At 35.3% G+C, this 20,309-nt stretch overlaps 1 protein-coding gene across 4 annotated transcripts in view; it reads right to left on the bottom strand.

The window, feature by feature from the left end:
- SBF2 (SET binding factor 2) overlaps positions 1–20,309 on the bottom strand; it is a 547,644-nt gene that overhangs the window by 293,258 nt on the left and 234,077 nt on the right. For all 4 annotated transcript variants that reach the window (XM_033206047.1, XM_033206049.1, XM_033206048.1 and 1 more), the window contains one exon: positions 8,943–9,080. In XM_033206047.1, the coding sequence (XP_033061938.1) occupies positions 8,943–9,080 (138 nt within the window). The remainder of the gene's footprint in view (positions 1–8,942; positions 9,081–20,309) is intronic.

Below are 20,309 nucleotides of genomic sequence, written 5' to 3'. Positions count from 1 at the left end.
TAGAAGACCTGGTGCCCTATGGAACACATACTGGGAAATGCTGTCATGAAGTATTATATGATACAAAATGTCAAAACCTTGTTTAATGACTATGTAACATGGCATATTAAAATACTGCATAAAGAAAGAGGACATTTGGTTATAAACAAGTGTCATGCAATAAATTCTACAACACACATTCATCTAAAAAGGACCTCTTCAAGGAGAACTACAATCCACTGTTCAAGGAAATGAGAGGACACAAACAAATGGAAAAATATTCCACACTCATGGATAGGAAGAATCAATATCATGAAAATGGCTATGCTGCCCAAAGTAATTTATAGATTCAATGCTATCCCCACGAAGTTACCACTGACTTTCTTCACAGAATTGGAAAAAATTACTTTAAAACTTCATATGGAACCAAAAAAGAGCCCACATAGCCAAGACAATCCTAAGCCAAAAGAACAAAGCTGGAGGCATCATGCTACCTGACTTCAAACTATACTGCAAGACTACAGTAACCAAAACAGCATGGTACTGGTACCAAAACAGATATATAGACCAATAAGACAGAAAAGAGGCCTCAGAAATATCACCACACATCTACAACAATCCGATCTTTGACAAACCTGACAAAAACAAGCAATGGGGAAAGGATTCCCTATTTAATAAATGTGTTGGGAAAACTGGCTAGCCATATGCAGAAAACTGAAACTGGACCCCTTCCTTATACCTTATACAAAAATTAATTCAAGATGGATTAAATTCTTTTTTTTAAGATGGAGTCTCACTCTGTCACCCAGGCTGGAGGGCAGTGGTGCAACCTCGGCTCACTGCAAGCTCCGCCTCCCAGGTTCACACCATTCTCCTGCCTCAGCCTCCTGAGAAGCTGGGACTACAGGTGCCCACCACCACACACAGCTAATTTCTTTTTTTGTGTGTATTTTTAGTAGAGATGGGGTTTCACTGTGTTAGGATGGTCTCGATCTACTGACCTCGTGATTCGCCCACCTTGGCCTCCCAAAGTGCTGGGATTACAGGTGTGAGCCACCGCGCCCAGCCTAAAGTCTTAAACGTAAGACCTAAAACCACAAAAACCCTAGAAGAAAACCTAGGTAATACCATTCAGGACATAGGTATGGGCAAAGACTTCATGTCTAAAACACCAAAAGCAACAACAACAAAAGCCAAAATTGACAAATGGGATCTAATTAAACTGAAGAGTTTCTGCCCAGCAAAAGAAACTATCAGCAGAGTGAACAGGCAACCTACAGAATGGGAGAAAATTTTTGCAATCTACCCATCTGACAAAGGGCTAATATCCAGAATCTACAAAGAACTTAAATTGACAAGGAAAAAACAACCCCATCAACAAGTGGGCAAAGGATATGAACAGACACTTCTCAAAAGAAGACATTTATGCAGCCAACAGACACATGAAAAAATGCTCATCATCACTGGTCATCAGAAAAACGCAAATCAAAACCACAATGAGATACCATCTCATGCTAGTTAGAATGGCGATCATTAAAAAAATTAGGAAACAACAGATGCTGGAGAGGATGTGGAGAAATAGGAACACGTTTACACTGCTGGTGGGAGTGTAAACTAGTTCAGCCATTGTGGAAGACAGTGTGGCAATTCCTCAAGAATCTAGAACTAGAAATATCATTTGACCTAGCCACCCCATTACTGGGAATACACCCAAAGGATTATAAATCATGCTGGTATAAAGACACATGCACACGTATGTTTATTGAGGCACTATTCACAATAGCAAAGACTTGGAACCAACCCAAATGTCCATCAATGATAAACCAGATTAAGAAAATGTGGCACATATACACCATGGAATACTATGCAGCCATAAAAAAGGATGAGTTCATGTCCTTTGGCAGGACATGGATGAAGCTGGAAACCATAATTCTCAGCAAACCAACACAAGAACAGAAAACCAAATACCACATGTTCTCACTCATAAGTGGGAGTTGACAATGAGAACACATGGACACAGGGCAGGGAGTATCACACACTGGGGCCTGCCAGTGGGTAGTGGGGTTAGGGGAGGGATAGCATTAGGAGAAATATTTAACATAGATGACAGGTTTATGGGTGCAGCAAACCACCATGGCACATGTATACCTATGTAACAAAACTGCATGTTATGTACACGTACCCCAGAACTTAAAGTATAATACAAAATTTTTTTTAAAGTACACTTTATTCAGAAGATGACTTGCAACAGTGTTCTGTGGGACATAATTTAAAGTGTATCTGCTATGAACAATATTAAAATATATCTTTAAACTCAGACACAGTTTAAATGACAGAATAAGAAAAATAATACAGTAATGGAAGATATTTAAAATCTATGCTACCTGCTTCATTTTATAAATCAGTAGTCACATGCCCAGAGAGATGAAATGACTTGCCAAAGTCATACAGATCATTAAAGGCATAACTGGGATTAATAAGCCAAGTCTTCTCTTAAGCTACTTCTCCTTTCAGTATCTTATACTCTTCTGTGTAAACTTTGTAAAAAATAACATATTAGTCCAAATAAGCTGTTTAAGATAACATCTGAGAAGCCAAACTGTCAATCTGAAAAGATGTTCAGATTTGTTTTCCTTTAATTATATTTGAATGTAGTAATCTTTGTTTTAAAATGAAATAGTAACAATACACAATTCTCATCGCAGCCCTTCCTAGCCTGAAATTGTTGTCAAAATTTAAGAAAAGGTATTTGATGTTGAAGGATTCTGGAAACTTACTCCTAAAAGTTTATCCTGCTGTTTTAATGTCTTATATCATTTTAAGCATGTAGTACCAATTAATCGTAGTTAATTCAGTGATAGTTTTTTCCTACAAAATACAACTGTGAGGGACATCAAGGGGACTGTTAAGATTCAGCATTCTGTCCATTTGCCAATTCTCATTTCAAAAAGGGGGAGGAGAAGACAGATGCTTTGGTAAAAAACATAATCTTTACCATCCATACTCTAAGGAGAATCCCATGTGGATACTTGCAAAGGTTGTAAATTATCAAACTATAGAATAAACTCAGAACATACAAGTCTCCCAATTTTTTCTCTGTGTGAATTATATTACACATGCTAGTTTTCACTAGACTCTAACAAAGTCTAGTCTTGTTGAATAAGACCTAAGAATTAGTCTCTAGAATGCTACCAAGTGTAAAGTTGATTACAATATCAGCAAGCCCAATTCCCAAACGCCGCTATTTCTAACTTTTAGTTCAAAGAGTTGTATTACCTTGGACTAAGTGTTTCTTGAAGGAACCAAGATTTTTCCAGATATTCATCACAGTTATTCATAATATTGACAAAACAAGAAATACATGTCCATCAGGGGATTAATTAAACCTACCCATATGGTCAATTAGTGTACAGCCATTTTTGTAAAAAAAAAAACATCCTTTTTATTGGAAGAAAATATGTCCATTTTTTTCTGTTCTCTCAAATTTTTTCCTGCATGTTCTTTCTATGTTTTCTACAACGAGCATAGTATACTATGATAAACAGCGGGACAGTGGGGGTGGGGGAGTACCAAAAATGATTGGGTTGTAGTACTTCAGCTAAATCTATACAATGTTTTGTATGTGGTGGTCTCCACTGTTTTATAACATATAGAGATGAATTTTTTTTTTTTTAGACAGAGTCTCACTCTGTTGCCCCGACTGGAGTGCAGTGGTGCGATCTCGGCTCACTGCAAGCTCCACCTCCCAGGTTCACGCTACTCTCCTGCCTCAGCCTCCCGAGTAGCTGGGACTACAGGCACCCGTCACTACGCCCAGCTAATTTTTTAAATTTTTTTTTAGTAGAGACGGTTTCACAATGTTAGCCAGGACAGTCTCGATCTCCTGACCTCGTGATCCGCCCACCTGGGCCTCCCAAAGTGCTGGGATTACAGGTGTGAGCCACCGCGCCCGGCCTAGAGATGAATTTATAAATTCCTTTTTATGCCTCCATTTTCCAGGTAATTACTTAACTACTTGGAATTAATTGTATATGATATTATGTTTAAATTTATTTTGTTTTCTCAAATAGCTCATCAACTGTTTAAATAATATTTGTCGAAATACATTCCATTGATTTATAAAGCTTCTATTGTTGGATACTGATCTATACACAATAGAGTCTGCTCCTGGAGTATCATTTTTGTTCCCATAATTGTTTTTATCCTTGACACTTAATTCTTGAACCTATAGCACACTGATACAATTTTCGCAGGTTTGTAGTAAATGTGGTTATTATTTGGTCTTTGGAGACAGAATGAATCAAGCACTTCAACTTGGTACTGAATGTCCCTAAGTAAGCCTCATCTGTAAAACGGAAATGTTAAAACCTATCAAATGCTGTTTTGTGAGAATAAACTACATGTGAGTTAAATAGAATAGAATGAAATAAAGTGTTGCGAAACTTTTAGCATAGTGCCTAGAACGTAAGACTTTAATTTATCATAAGCACTACAATCTTTTTTCCCTTTCACAAGCTTTTTGTTTGTTCTTTTTCTTTCCCTTACTCTAGGTGTTGGCTCTTATTAAAATGTCCACCAAGTCTTTTAAACTCTGTATGATTTATTCCAGTTGCTTAGTCTGCAATTATTATCTATTTCACTGAATGATACTTAGCATATGGTACTTTGGATTGTTTTTGTACTTAAGTTTTGGTTCTGCTTCCCAAGCTAGATTTGAAGCCCACTGAGATGGAGAAACATATCTTATGCTTTCTATGTTTCTCCCTCTTTTTTCCTCATCTTATCTCTCGAAATTACAAAATTCATTCCCTCTCTCTTTCTTTGATGACAATTTGATGACATACCAAATGTTCTCACTGAGAACTGCATAATTATCACTGATTCAGAGACAAGTATATAAACATATGAAATAACTTTAAAAAGACACAGAACTAAATTTAAATTTTAGATATTTAAAATTTTACACTTAACATATTTTAAGAAAATCAACTTATTATTTAGATAAGTCATAAAAGTCAATGTAAATCTATCATATTTTACTGATTACTTAAAAAAATTTAGATCACATTACCTAGTTGAGTAATTTTGGGAACATATTATCAAAAGTTTAATGCCAAAGGTTTGCTTAGGATTACTGACAGTGTTACTGTATCTTGGAAAGATAACAGAGCTAACATTTTTAAAGTTGCACAATCATATTTTGGATGGTGTATGTCCTTAAGTTCCCCCTCTTTAGGATTCCAAATAACGTGTCATAGTATATTTGGTATGAAGTAATGCACACCAAACAAGAATTAAAAGATCTATTTTGAACTGATGATATGATCCAAAAAGAAAAGAAAAACACATTTTTAAAGGGACGTAAACAGTTCATGCCAAAAATGAAAACAACTTTACTGATGACCAAGAAAGAAACATCTTCTGGGTTCTATTTTTTTTTCAAATTCTGCTTCATTGTTTGTCCCTCTTTCTGACCAAACCCAAAGGACATTAACTTATGTTTCCAGAAAAGTGGTCTTACAATTCTGGCTAGTACTTAAGTACAACTATATAGAATCCAGAATTCTCACAATCTATCTACATTTTCAGAATCTTGGAAAAATCTGGTATGAAGCAGACTATAACCTTCTGTAAGGTGATCGTAAAAAATAAATTAAGATTTCTGGGTCCACTGAAAATAGCAAGTAGGAAAATATCTAAGCTAAAAAGAGAAATAACTTTTGACATACAGATTCAAACTACACAAGAACCCAGATCTTAGCTTCTAATATTATTCCCTACTCAAAACAGCCAGACTCCTTGAAGAAATGGCTGATTTCAAGGCAGAGGCAGGGAAGGAATAAAATGATCCTAGATCAACTTGTTATGATGAAAAGTTAAAAAGTACTTTTTCTAAAAGGAGATCTGTGAAAAGAACACGAGAATCTGTCTGAGTGGGGCACGCTGGTCAAATATGGGATAATTTGTGCATTAAAATAATAAAAAGCATTAATGATTTCTATATTATTGGGGAAAAAAACCTGAATCCACGAGTCTATAGCTCAAACAGACAGGAAGAGAGAGTTCTAGCTCATAGTAAAAGGTCGACTGCTGACTGCTAAAAATAGAGGGAGTATGGAGTTAGAAAATAATCATTTTTTGTTATCAGAATCAAAATTGCTACAGGCAAGAATCATTAGTAAATGCTGAATCTAGGGGAACATGATTGATGAATAGTAGGATATTTGCATAGTCTTAAAGTGCCTTCCAGTAGACTGATTATTAATTGCAAACATAAAAATAGCCACTATAAAGTGGAGAAATCTGACAATCATCTGACCAAGTTATCAAAATTAACATCATCAATGAGGGACAGATAGGCATTGTGTACTTCCAGATGTGTACTCTTAGAAAGAGTCCCTTAGAAGGAACACAGGTAATATTCCAACTGTTGGTGCAGAGCCTGAAACTAACAATGAGAGACACTGCAAAATGCAAAATAAGAAACATTGTATTAAAAATGGGGGTGAAAAGTTACATTATTTAAAAATGTCAACATTATAGACAAAGAAAGGCTGCACAACTATTCCAGATGAAAAGAGACAAAAGAGAAATGACAACTAAATGCAATATATGCAGTATGCACTAGATCCTGTACTGGAAGAAAAAAGGGATATGGGGTGCTATAAAGGATATTATTAGGTCAAATGACAAAACTGGAACATGGATGGTAGGTTTTATTATATTGATGTTAAATTTCCTGAGGTTGATAACTGTACTGTTTACATACTGTTCACGTACCTCTGAAGCATATACTAAAGAATTTAGGGTAAGGGTAAATGATACATGCAACTTTATTTCAAATGGTTCAGAAAAAATAAACTCTGTGTGTGTGTTTGGGGGAGAAGGGGAGGGAAGGCAGGGGAAGAGTGGAAAAAGGGGGAGGAAGGAAGGGTAGGGAAGAAAGACTTCAAATAAATCGATGGGGCAAAATATTAACAACAGGTGAATATGGGTAAAGGCTATATACATGTTTGCATTATTCTTGCAACTTTTAAGTTTAAAATTATTTCCAAATTAAAAGTTTGAAAAATACCCAAGAATTCCTAGAACCTATTTGTAAACATCTGCTATTAATATAATGTCAATATATTGCCTTTCTGACAGTTTGTCTAGAAGAAGAGGGGTGAATAGTGAAGAGGGAGAATCTAAATAATTATAGTTAGTTTCATTAGATAATTCCAAGGAGTTGTGAAGCAATACCCTCAAGAATATGGAAATAACAGAAAATATTGAATTCTCAGCATTAACTTAAATGCTAAAGATCAACAGAGAAATGAAAGGCCAATAAAAGAGACAAAGTGGTTCTTGGGCAGAGAACACTCTCTAACTTATTCAGATTGAATTGATCAAAATGAGAAGTTGATTAGCTATTTGTTGGCAACATACATTCACACATTATCCAGGGGAGAGGAGACTTTAAATCACACTTAAAGTTTTCTGTCCCCATTGATAACATAATCTCTAATTTCAAATAGAAGCAACAGGCTATGTTAGTCTGATAGTCTTTAAGTATTTAACATCAAATATCCCTTAGTTTGATTCCATAATCAAAAGTCCATACTTTGATATGGCTTTCTACTAAGATCTGGTAACAGGAAGACAATGTGCTGATGATGCATATTTTGTGCTATATGCATTTTCAGCACTTTTCACATTCTCTATAAATTAGTAATCTAGCATGTTGGTTTTAATACATCAGTCTAATGAACTTGAATAATGAGTCTGCATCATGAAAGGTAATTTGTCTCCTCTTACTCAAAAATCAGATTTCTGCATCCAAAAAATTCAGATCTTAGAGTTTAATAAACATAATCAAAACTACCAAACACTCCTTTGTTAAGCCATTTCAGAAAGCAGGCCAATCTTTTCCCTCCAGTGGTGATACTCTATACGTAGAAGAAACTACAGCAGATTATGCAAACTGGCTTACTCAATATCTTCCAAATCCCCTTTACAATTTCCTTCTTGTATTATAGAGCCTGGAAAGAAAAACCACCACCACCAGCACCAACAAAAAAAATCCCTACATTTTTTGGGGCAAAACGGGCTCTGTATGCAATCTTACTTCCACCAAAGAAACAACTCATGTAAAACTTAAAAGCAGAAGTAAGCAGTGTGAGACTAAAGCAGAAGTCAGCAGTGTGAATATCTGCAGAAGAATGGATATTCTAGCACAACTATGGTGAAGGTTATAATGTCTGATATATACCCAGCATCATAAGTGCCAAGTGGTAAAAGGTGGAAGGAATATGGTTTCTATGAGACTAGCACCAAGCCGGGCTGTTCCTAGTACCCAGAATTGGTTCCCTGCTTGTCCCTCACCCCTAAAATTTCATAAGCTGCCAAATACTTTGTTATGACTCCTTTCTGCTTAGAGAAAGTAGAGCCAGTAGTGTGAAATTAAGAACCTCAACCAATAGTCTGAAAGAGCAATTATTTTATAAGTCTTCATAGTTCTAGCTTATGAATTTCTGCCTGATCATGTTGATATCATTACCCCTAAGAAGAATGAGTTAACATTTGGATGCCTAAACAATAATGTCAGGCATTGTAATTATGATTTGCAAACATTTTGAGTAAATGTTCCACATTCTATGAAAGACCTCCCAGGAAAAGGGCTGGCAGGGAAAATCATAGGTTCACCAAGAGAAGAAATTAACATTCTTAATAAACCAATTCAAGGATGCACTATTTTTAGAAATATTCAGATTATGATCAATGTTTCAAAAAAGGACAATTAAATCTGGAAAGTAATTTTAATATGTTGCTCTCCTCTCCAAACTTAAACATAAAAATTTCTTCATGCTTCTTAAGCTAGCCCATAAAACTCAAACTTGCAGTTTTAACAAAAATATGCATATAAAAAACATTCCTAAATGTTGTACCTTCGACTGTACTTTAGCTAGTAAAGGTTTTTGTACCTGAAGATTAATCTCTGCCTCATAGAAGGTCAGGCATGAGCAGTAATGTCGATCTGAGTCAATATCTGTCAGGACAACCACAAAGAACGTTGGCTGCTTCCTCTCTCTGGACAGCTGCCACCCGCCAGGCTGACAAAACTAAATGAAATAAGAAAAAAAAAAAAGTAACATTTAAAATTAATAGAAGTTAATTATTAGTTAATCTCTGAGAAATTTTAAATGTTTGCCCATTTTAACAAATTCCTACCTGATGAGGTATGACTCTAAAGCCAACATTTAAAAAAAAAGTTCACGTACAGATTCATGATGTTGAAAACTTTCACCAATGTGCATATATATTTCATAAAGACAGCCTAGATTTCCCACAGATGCCACTCTGGGTGCCATTTCTGAGACCTAGGTTGGCATATGTAGGAACACCACAACAAAATGAAAGACTTCCCCCTAACTATGAGAACAAATCATGGAATAAATTGGAAATCAAGTGCAAAATATGTATCACTGAGAGAAAATAGAGTTATTTTAAAATTTCCGTATGAATCTGAGAGTCTTCAATTTATTACAAAAAAAGAGATATCTTGTTCAGCAAGACAGACCATATTCTTGTCCATAAAACATATTCTTTAACAAATTTAAAGAAGAGAAATCATACAATGTCTGCTGTTAGACCATGATAGAATTAAACTAGAAATCAGTGACAGACAGATAGCTGGAAAATCCAGAAATACTTGGAGGTTAAACAACACTTTTTTTTTTTTTGAGATAGGGTCTTGTTCTGTCACCCAGGATGGAGTGTAGTGGCATGATCACAGCTCACTTTAACATTAACCTCCTGGGCTCAAGCAATTCTCCCATCTCAGCCTCCTGAGTAGCTGGAACCACAGGCACCTACCAGCATATCTGGCTAATATTTTTTATTTTTTATTTTGTAGAGAAAGAGTCTTTCCATGTTGTCCAGGCTGGTCTCGAACTCCTGGACTCAAGCAATTCTCCTGCGTCAGTCTTCCAAAGTGCCAGGATTATGGGCATCAGCTACTGCACCCAGCCAAATAATACTTTTTAAATAACATATGAGTCAAAGATGAAATCCCAAGAGAAATTTAAAAAATATTTTGAGCTAACTGAAAATGAAAATCCAACATCAAAATTTGTGGGATGTGGTGAAAGCAGTGCTTACGGAAAAATTTATATCACTGAATGTACATATTAGAAAATAAGAAAGATCTAAAGTCAGTAATCTAAGCTTTGACCTTTGGAAACTAGAAAAGAAGAGCAAATTACATCCAGAGTAAGCAAATAAAGAAAATAAAAGTTAAAATTGAAATCAATGATATTGAAAACAGAAAATCAGTAGAGAAAAATCAATAAAATAAAAGGCTGCTTCTTTGAAAAGATCAATAAGTCTCTAGCCAGGCTAATTAAGAAAAAAAAAAGGCACCAATTACTAACAAATGAAATGAAAGAGGGATTATCAATACAGATTGTTCTGGGCGGGAGACCTGCGAGAGAAGAAAAGGCACACACACAATACCTTTAAAGGTAAACAAGCTTTATACCATATGTAGATTTAACAGGCAAATGATATAATAAGCCAATTAATAAAATAAGCAAATTGATATAATAAGCAAATGATATAATAAGCAAATTGCAATGCGAAGGGGAGAAGGGAAAAGAGATAAATGTCTTTACACCCACCAGACTATGGAGGATTCACCACCAAACTGGGAAGCAACAGTCTGGGCTCCAGAGCTGGACGCCGCACTCACCAGACTATGGCAGATTCACCATGCCAGAGATGGTGAATTCCTCTTCAAAGGGTTTAATTCTGTAATGTCCTTGGTTTGAAGGCCCCATCTCCTTGTACTTTCTCGTTTTTAGCCTGCAAGCAGCCCTCCCGCTCTTGCTGTGCCCTAACTTGCCCAGACATGTCCAGACATGTCTTGTGCCATAGCAGAAGAACCATTGCTACCCACTCCCTTGCGAATCACGCATCTACCCTAATTGTTCAGTGTGCTCTTGCAATCATGGCTGATGCAGGGAGCACCCTTTGGCAGAAGTAAATTGCCTTGCTGAGAACGCTTTTTGCCTGAGTGCTGGTTTCACTTTGCGGCTCCGAGCACTTGTTTCTAACAACCACCAGACTGGGAAGCAACAGCGTGGGCACCATAGTCAGCCACTTGTCTGTACACAGACAAGGAGAGGTCTCATGAAGCTTTGGCGCAGCATGGGAACCTAGCTGTTTTTCTAACGAGTTGTTTGGCAGGAGGTCCAGTCATGAAGGCCCTTGCTGACTGTGCTCAAGGAACACAAAAAGGTCAACTTGTTTTTGTGATTGTCTATTGGTTTTCTTTTTTTGGGGGATGAGTCCTGCTCTGTCGCCCAGGCTGGAGTGCCGTGACACGATCTCGGCTCACTGCAACCTCCGCCTCCTGGGTTCAAGTGATTCTCCTGCCTCAGCCTCCTGAGTAGCTGGGATTACAGGTGCCCGCTATCGTCCCCAGCTAATTCGTGTATTTTTAGTACCGATGGGGTTTCGCAATGTTGGCCAGGCTGGTCTTGAACTCCTGACTTCAAGTGATCCACCCGCCTTGGCCTCCCAAAGTGCTGGGATTACAGGTGTGAGCCACCACACCCAGCCTACTGCTTTTCAATAACCAAGGTATAGGAATAGATTGAAATAGAGATTTCTCTGAAACAGTGCTGGATGAACGCCTGAAGGGGCTCACACAACCTGTTCCAGGACTTGGTGACCATTGTTTGTGTCCACGTTCAATTGAGTTCAAATTTAATATTTAACTTTTCCTCCACACAAAAGTTCCCATGAACTTTTAAAAGATAATCAATGAATATTATAGACAACTCTATGCCCACAGCTGTGACAATGTAGATGAAATGTACCAATTTCTTGAAAGACACAATCTGCCAAAACTCACACAAGAAATGGACAATCAGAATAGTCCTATATTGTTAGAGAAACTGAATAATTAATAACTTTCCAAAACAGAAAGCACCAGGCCCAGATGGATTGACTAGTGGATTCTTTTAAACATTTAAGGAAGCAGTTACAGTCAGCCCTCTGTATCTGTGGGTTCTACATCTGTGGATTCAATCAACCATGGATCAAAAATATTTGGGAAAAAAAGAAAAATAACAATACAACAATAAAAATAGTATATGTAAAAATCCAGGTGGTAGCTATTTACATAACACTTACATTGTCTTAGGTATAAGTAATCTAAAGATGATTTACAATATACAGGAGGATATGTATGGGTTATATGCACATACCACACCATGTAATATAAAACATTTGAGCATCTTCGGATTTTGGTATGTGTGGGGGATTCTTGGAACCTTTCCCCCTGCAGATTCCAAAGGACAACTGTATACCAATTATCTGCAAACTCTTTCAGAAAACAGAAGCAAAGGGAATACCTTCTTCATTCTACTAGGCCAGCACTATACTAATACCAAAACCAGATATAGACAGTTACAGAAATAAAAATTATTGACCAATATTGCTCATAAACATAAAAGCAAAAATATTAGCAAGCTGAATTCAACAATGAATAAAAAGAATATCATAACCAAGTGGAATTCATCCCAGGCATGCAAGGCTGGTTAACCATTCAAAAATCAATTAAACCATTACATCGTATCAACAGGCTAAAGAATAATCATGTGATCATACCAATAGATGCAGAAAATGCATTTGACAAAATCCAATACCTATTGATGATAAATAAATAGCCTCAGTACACTAGAAGTAGAGGGAAGCTTCCTCAACTTGATAAGGAATATCTTTAAAAAAAAAAACTCCTATGGCTAATAGCATACTTAATGATGAAAAACTCAAATGATCAGGGGAATAAAGTTAAGGATGCCCCTCTCACCACGCTTCTTAATATTATCCTAGAAGTCCTAGCTAAAGCAATAAAATGAAAAAGAAATAAAAAGTATATATATTGGGAGGAAAGAAACAAAACTGCTTTTATTCACAGATGACATGATTGTGTAAACAGATAATCTGAAAGGACAAAACAAACAAACAAACAAAAACCACCCCTGGAACTAATAAACAATTAAAAACAAGTTCTAAGATACAAAGTTAATATACAAAAATCAACCACTTTTCCTTTATGTCAGAAATAAGTGGAATTTGAGGCAAAAATATAATACCATTTACATTAGCACTCCACTAAATGAAATAATTAGGTATAAATCTAACAAAATATGCAAAAGATCTATACGAGGAAAACTATAACACTCTGATGAAAGAAATCAAATAACTAAATAAATGAGAGATTCCATGTTCATGGAAAGGAAGACTCAATACTGACAAAACGTCAGTTCGTCCCACTTTGACCCACATATTCATCATAATTCCAAAAACAATCCCAGCAAGTTATTTTATGGATATTAAAAAAATGATCCTAAAGTTTACAAAGAGAGGCAAAAGATCCAGGATAGCCAGTACAATATTGGGGAAAAACAGCTGGAGGACTGACACTACCAAACTTTGAGACCTATCAGGAAGCTATAGTAAATAAGACAGTGTGGTACTGGCAAAAGAATAGGCAAACAGATCAACGAAACAGAATAGAGAGCCCAGAAGTAGACTTACATAAATACATTCAACTGATCTTACACACATACGTCAAAGTGCTCACAGAAGTCCCTGGCATACAATCCAGTGGATGTAAATGTTAGGTATTATGACCATGACCCTCTTTGATCCAACCCATGTTTCTATCATCATCCCTTTGACATTTTCCTCTTTTGCACAGACATTTTTCAAAACTAGCTCCTGCTTTCACTGTCTCATTGCCTACCTTGTATGAGTCTAGAGACATCAGAAAATAAGATCGACATGATTTCCTACATTTGGAGAGGGATGTTAATCATGTTCACAGTTTCTCTAGAGAAAGGCTTAACCGTACCTTAATTAGCAAATCAGTAAAAACATTTCTATTATGTATTCAGTTTAAAATAGCAATTTATTCAAAATATTACTGATCACTTAAGAATCATTTATTCTATGAAGTCTTCTTTGAAACTTCCTAGCTTCTCTAGCCCTCTCCAAACCAAAGAATCAGGCCAGGCTGTTCCTCTACTATACTCCAAAATCATCTTTATTATGAATAACAACAATAATAATGACAACCTATTCTCCTCTATATTTCCCTAGAACTTCTTATCTATTAATACTAATCTGGTAAAGAAAAACCGACATCATTGTCTTTATGTGTCCCTTGGTATCTGTGGAGGATTGGTTACAGGTCCCCTCACTAATATCAAAATCTGCAGATAATCAAGTCCCACAGTCAGCCCTTAGGAACCTGCAGATATTAAAAATTGCCCTTGATACCCATATATTTTTCTCTCAACAACGCATCTATACTAAATTCCATAACCCTATATCTCAGGCTTATTTGTGACTGCAATAAGCCTATTTTATTCTAGAACAGCAGCTATCAAGAGAGTCCTCAATGTCAAAATTATTTTCAAAATAAAACTGAGATATTGGTTGTTTCTTTCCTGTGAGTAAAACTGCTTGTGTCTTAATAGGAATCAAAGCAGTGGCACCAAATCATACTAGTAATCGCTGTATTCTTTATAGCTGCATATTTGCAATAAAAAAGTCAGTTTTAATTGAAAAGGCCCTTGATGAGGCAATAAACATTTTAATTTCATTATAACTGGCATTATATATGCCAAACATATTTTGGCAGACATGTATTTTGGCAGATATTTTCTCAACATGAATCATCTGGGCCTGTCACTTCAAGATAAAGATCTAAGAAAATTTGTTATCAATGATAAAATACGAGCTTTCAAGTACCTGACGGTTTTGCAATATTTTAAGACTTCTATGACAAATATTATACTATTAGTTAATGTTATATTTTAAGTATTATATAGTGACATGTGTCAATATTTGGAAGCTGTATATAATTCACTAAACCCATATTTGCCAAATGACCGGTGCATGATATAAAATCATGCATGTGAAAGATCCATTCAAAGTGCCCAGTAGACCAACAGATTTTAATGTAACAATATGAAAAATTCACAGATGTGGTTACAAATTCCACAGTAACTAACCTTTAAGAAACTACTGTTCATTGGATATTGGAGCAGTATATGAAGAAGAGTATCCATAATTATCTGAAAAAGCTACTAAATACTCCTTACTTTTCCAATGACATATTTGTGAGATTTGATTTTCTTCATATACTTCAACCAAAAAAATCAAATCCAAGAGCTTGAATGCAAAAGCAGGTATGAGAATCCAGCTGCTTCTATGAAGCCAAATATCAAAGACATTTACAAAAATGTAACAGAGTATCACTCTTTTCTGTATTTTTTTTGTTTTGGAAAAGACAGTTATTTTTCATAAAAACATGGTATTTTTGTTAACATGGAATGGGATTTTGTTATTTAAAAGTGGATAAAATGTTTAAAAAATTTTATTTTAGTTGTGGCGGGTGCGATGGCTCACGCCTGTAATCCCAGCACTTTGGGAGGCCGAAGTGGGTGGATCACTTGAGGTCAGGAGTTTGAGACCAGCCTGGCCAACATGGTGAAACCCTGCTTCTAATGAAAATATAAAAATTAGCTGGGTGTGGTGGCACATGTCTGCAATCTCAGCTACTTGGGAGGCTGAGACAGGAGAATCGCTTGAACCCGGGAGGCAGAGGTTGCAGTGAGCAAAGATCGCGTGATTGAACTCCAGCCTGGGCAACAAGAGCGAGACTCCATCTCAAAAAAAAAAAAAAAAAAAAAAATTAGTTGTAATTTCTAATATATAAATGAACTGATAAAACCACATAAACAAAATTCTTTTAGAGTTCTCAATAATTTGTGACAGTATAAAGGGTACTGAGACTAAAAGTATGAGAACTGCTATTTTAATGAGAATGGGTGTTAACATGTAACTACCCTTGGCTTAAACTGCTTAGGTAATAGAAAGGTATAATCCTTGGTAGAACTGGAAAGTTTTATCAGGCTACAACAAAAGCCAAAAATCTCTTTCAAAATCCTTTTACTTTCTCTCAACAAACTTCTTTCGTGAATAAGGTACATCATTTTCTAAAATGAGCCTCAGAATCAGGAAAGAAGTATGTGAGCTTGGGTTATAACATAATGTAATGATACAGCCTGCATCATCAGTTCTACCACCACCACAAACTGCCCCTCTGATAAAAAGTGAATCAGTTCTGTGAATTAACAGCAAATAATTCCATTTGCATAGAAGTCTGTCATTCATGATCATTAGCTAATCACTAGGCTTGGTAAATGGTACAAAAAACATACACTAGAGAATGATGACTGCTTATTTTCATATTTTTAAAGAAACTACAGGTTTTCAATAAGAAAAAGCAAAATCTCTTCATTTTAGTTCTAATTCTACCAAATATATTTGACTTCTCAAATTGAAGTTACTTAACAGAAATAACAATGCAACTTTTTATAACCTTATACATATAGGCATATAAGTCCCCTCTTACCCATGGAGGATATGTTCAAGATCCCACAGTGGTTACCAGAAACTGTGGATAATACTGAGCCCTATATGTACTGTGTATGTATGTATGTATGTATATGGAACCCTACATGTACTATGTTTTTCTATACATACATAACAATGATAATGTTTAGTTTATAAGTTATACATAGTAAGAGATGAACAATAACTAATAATAAAATATAACAATTATGATATTAGACTATAATAAAAGTTATATGAGTGGGGTCTCTCTCAAAATGTATTATTGTATTATACTTACCTTTCTTGTGATGATGTGACATGATTTAATGCCTTTGTGATGAGATGAAACATGAATGACATAAACATTGTCACACAGCTATAGGCTACTATTGACCTTCTGATGGTAAATCAGATAAGATGGTTACTAAGTGACTAATGGGTGCATAGTGTATACAGTGTGGATATGTTGGACAAAGGGATGATGCATATCCCAGGTGGGATGGTGTGAGATTTCATCATACTACTCAGATGGTGCATAATTTAAAACCAGTGAATTATTTCTAGAATTTTCCTTTTAATATTTTTGGACCTCAGTTGACCATGGGTGAATAAAACCACAGAAAGCAAAACCATGGATTAAGGGGGAAACTACAGTAAATCTATTACTTAAATGGGCAGTCAGATATTTTGCTGCCTGAAACTAGAAAAAAATAACTATTAATGTGCCCACTTTTCTCAAATGCTTTGCACACACAGACAATATAAGAAAAATATAACAGAATAACAAAAGATGTCCATAGCATTGTGACTAAATTAAATGATCTCTTGAAATGAAATATTATAGGTTCTCAATATTTCCCAAGACCTTTGCTATTGAGCCATGTTTTAATGTATAACCTTTAAATTAAATGTGTCTCTTTTTAAAAAGTCTATAAGAAAATTCCTTCTTCTAATAGAACATAATAAACATATAACATCCAGAAAAAGAATGTGAGGGTTTAGGTAATAAGACCACCTTAGTTACTTAAATAGCCTCATAAATATGTTAGTTTACACTGTAAGAATAATTATGCGATTAAAAAATATTACCCTTAAAACTTTTGGGAAATTCCAAGGATCAATTTTCAGATCCAATAGACTTCTTCAAAACTCAGCTTAATGTGACCACAGCTCAAACAGTATAGAAATTAACGGTTGGCCTGGTCAGATGTTTTTTTACTACATTTTTGACAGAGAGGTTGTCAAGATAGTTAACTAGACACTAGTTACATATGAGATCCTCTATTTCACATGTAAATGACATTAAATATACTGTGCATTTAAAAATACCATTAGAATCATATTTTATAGAATATTTTGAATTCTCAAATAAAATACACTAACAGACATAATCAGAAAAATAACAATAATTTACACAATTCAGTTTACAAATATTCTTTTTCAAAGGATGAAAAGAAATGACCCTAACCTGCAGTTAAATGACTCTTTTTCAAATTCACTGTATCATAAGATTAAGCAATAATAGATTCTAGAGTATAAGAATACAAACCCACAATTTAATGAGAAGTACTCCTCATAGAATTTGGATTTCAGATGTAATAATGCTAGCTGGCTTAGTCTTTTCCATTCTTAACTAAAAATGTGTTAGAGAAATAAACAATGAGGATGTGGACATCCCAATTCTCGAACCCAGGTTTAAGTCACACTTCTGACAGGAACGTGAGGAAAATGTTTAGACAGCTGGAGAGTAGTCACTAAAAGATAGTAAGCAGGATGATAAGCATTAAACAAACAGGATAAAAATCAGGATTTTTCTCTCCCCAGTGTCTTTATAGGCAAACAGAAAAAAAAAAAAAAAAAAAAGCTATCACAGCTGCAAAACCCAAAATGTTTAGAACTGACTTCATAACAGACTAACCTAACATTGTGCCCTCTTTTTTTCAAGTCACTGAGAAGACACATATATTTGTAGTGACAAAACATACCACATAATCTGACAAATAATACTCTTTTCATACATGCATGAGTGTATGAGCAACGACGTATGTTTTTGACAACTCCCTTCTACCTTGACCTCACCATTTCACACATACCACGCCCATAAAAATGTTACAATATATCTGGGAACAGGCAATGGAGGAATCCTTTTCAGGATTTTCTGTCTTTATCTCTACTTTTCTTTAAGAACTTAGTATAACCTATAAGCAAATTATACTTCAAGGTTGCAAGGATGGAATTGTTAGACATTGCTAAAGTCTATACGTCAATGCATTACAAACACCTGCTTCGTTTATTTGCTTAATTGCCAAAATATATGAAGTAGATAATTTGCAATTAGGCCATCCATCTGCAAATAAAAGGTACGTGCTAATATAATAAACTCTCTGGTTGGTAAGATACTTTATATATAACCATATCTCACAAGACTCATTCTACAAACAATGAAACCAAGACTGTTAGACATTAAGGTTATAAAGAGTTTGTGACACTGGCAGGACTAGAATCCAAGTCTCTGCATCTCTAGAACCCATGTTCTTTCACTTCTAAATTATCTTCATAAATTACCTTATGCATACTATTTTATACTAATATAAATACATGGCAGAAAAACTTAAATAAAATGAAAGTGAAATAAATTCTGTAACATGTAACATTTCCTAGCAACCATTTATATCTGAAGGTATGCGTGTGTGTGTCTGTGTGTGTGTTTATCCAATGGCGGGCATACTGTATATACAGTTATGATTCCTGTTTTTCTCCACTTCCTCTAACATGTATTTTCCCATGTATTTATATATTTTTAACATAATTATTTGTAATAACTGAATATTATACTATCATGTAGATATAAATAAAATATAACCAATTCCCTATTGTTGGTTAAGATGTTTATTATTTTTTATAATTAATGCTGAAATAAGCATAGTAGTATATAAATATTTCCAGACATGTCTTTTTCTCAGGGAAATAGAACTGGTTTTCTAGAGCAAGCACAAGTTGAGCACAAAAATGTTTAATTGTCCTTGAATTCCTTTTTAAAGGTTAAGTAACCCCAAAATTGCTTTGTTTTTGCTAATACATTTCTAAAGAGGATAGAAGTGATAACAAAGAACTGTTATTATAAACTATATTCTGACCAAAGAATAACTGATTTGTGAATAAAGTAATAGAAGCTTTAGGAGACTGAAGTCTGTGCCAAGCCAGTCCAGGGCAGAGTCAGATGTGTGCTCTGAACATTATATAGATATTCTTCAAAAGTTTCAAAAAAGACCCAGCGTGGTGGCTCATGCCTGTAATCCCAGCAATTTGGGAGGCTGATGCCAGAGGATCACTTGGGCCTAGGCATAAGAGGCTGCAATGAACTGAGATCGCACCACTACACTTCAGCCTTGGTGACAGAGTGAGACCTTGTCTCGAAAAAAATAAAAATAAAAAAAATAACCAAGGGTAGTGGCATGCACCTGTAGTCCCAACTACTCAGAAGGTTGGGGTAGGAGGATTGCTTAAGCCTGGGAGGTTGAGGGTGCAGACAGCTGTGATCACACCACTGCACTTTAGCCTGGGTGACAGCGACATTCTGTTCTTCCACCAAAAAAAAAAAAAGTTCAGAGAAAATATAGTGGGCAGAAGACTTTGGAAGAGAAGTCAATTTAAGAGTTTGTGAAATCTCAAACATTTTGTTTTTACAGAATAATGTATGTCACATATATGCCCAATTTTAATAAGCAGCTTTTGATAAAGTATATACTTAAAAGGGACTATCCAAAATTATTTGCTTAAAATGGAAGTTTAACTGAAATGGGAGACCTATATTGCTTTTGGTAAAAATTTACGCCCAGATATTTTATTACTACCATACAACATTTGCATTGTCC

Source organism: Trachypithecus francoisi, unplaced genomic scaffold (assembly GCF_009764315.1).
Source record: "Trachypithecus francoisi isolate TF-2019V2 unplaced genomic scaffold, Tfra_2.0 Lachesis_group8, whole genome shotgun sequence".
NCBI lineage: Eukaryota > Metazoa > Chordata > Mammalia > Primates > Cercopithecidae > Trachypithecus > Trachypithecus francoisi.
Note: the sequence above shows the minus strand (reverse complement) of the source record. Positions and strands in the feature narration are given on the sequence as shown.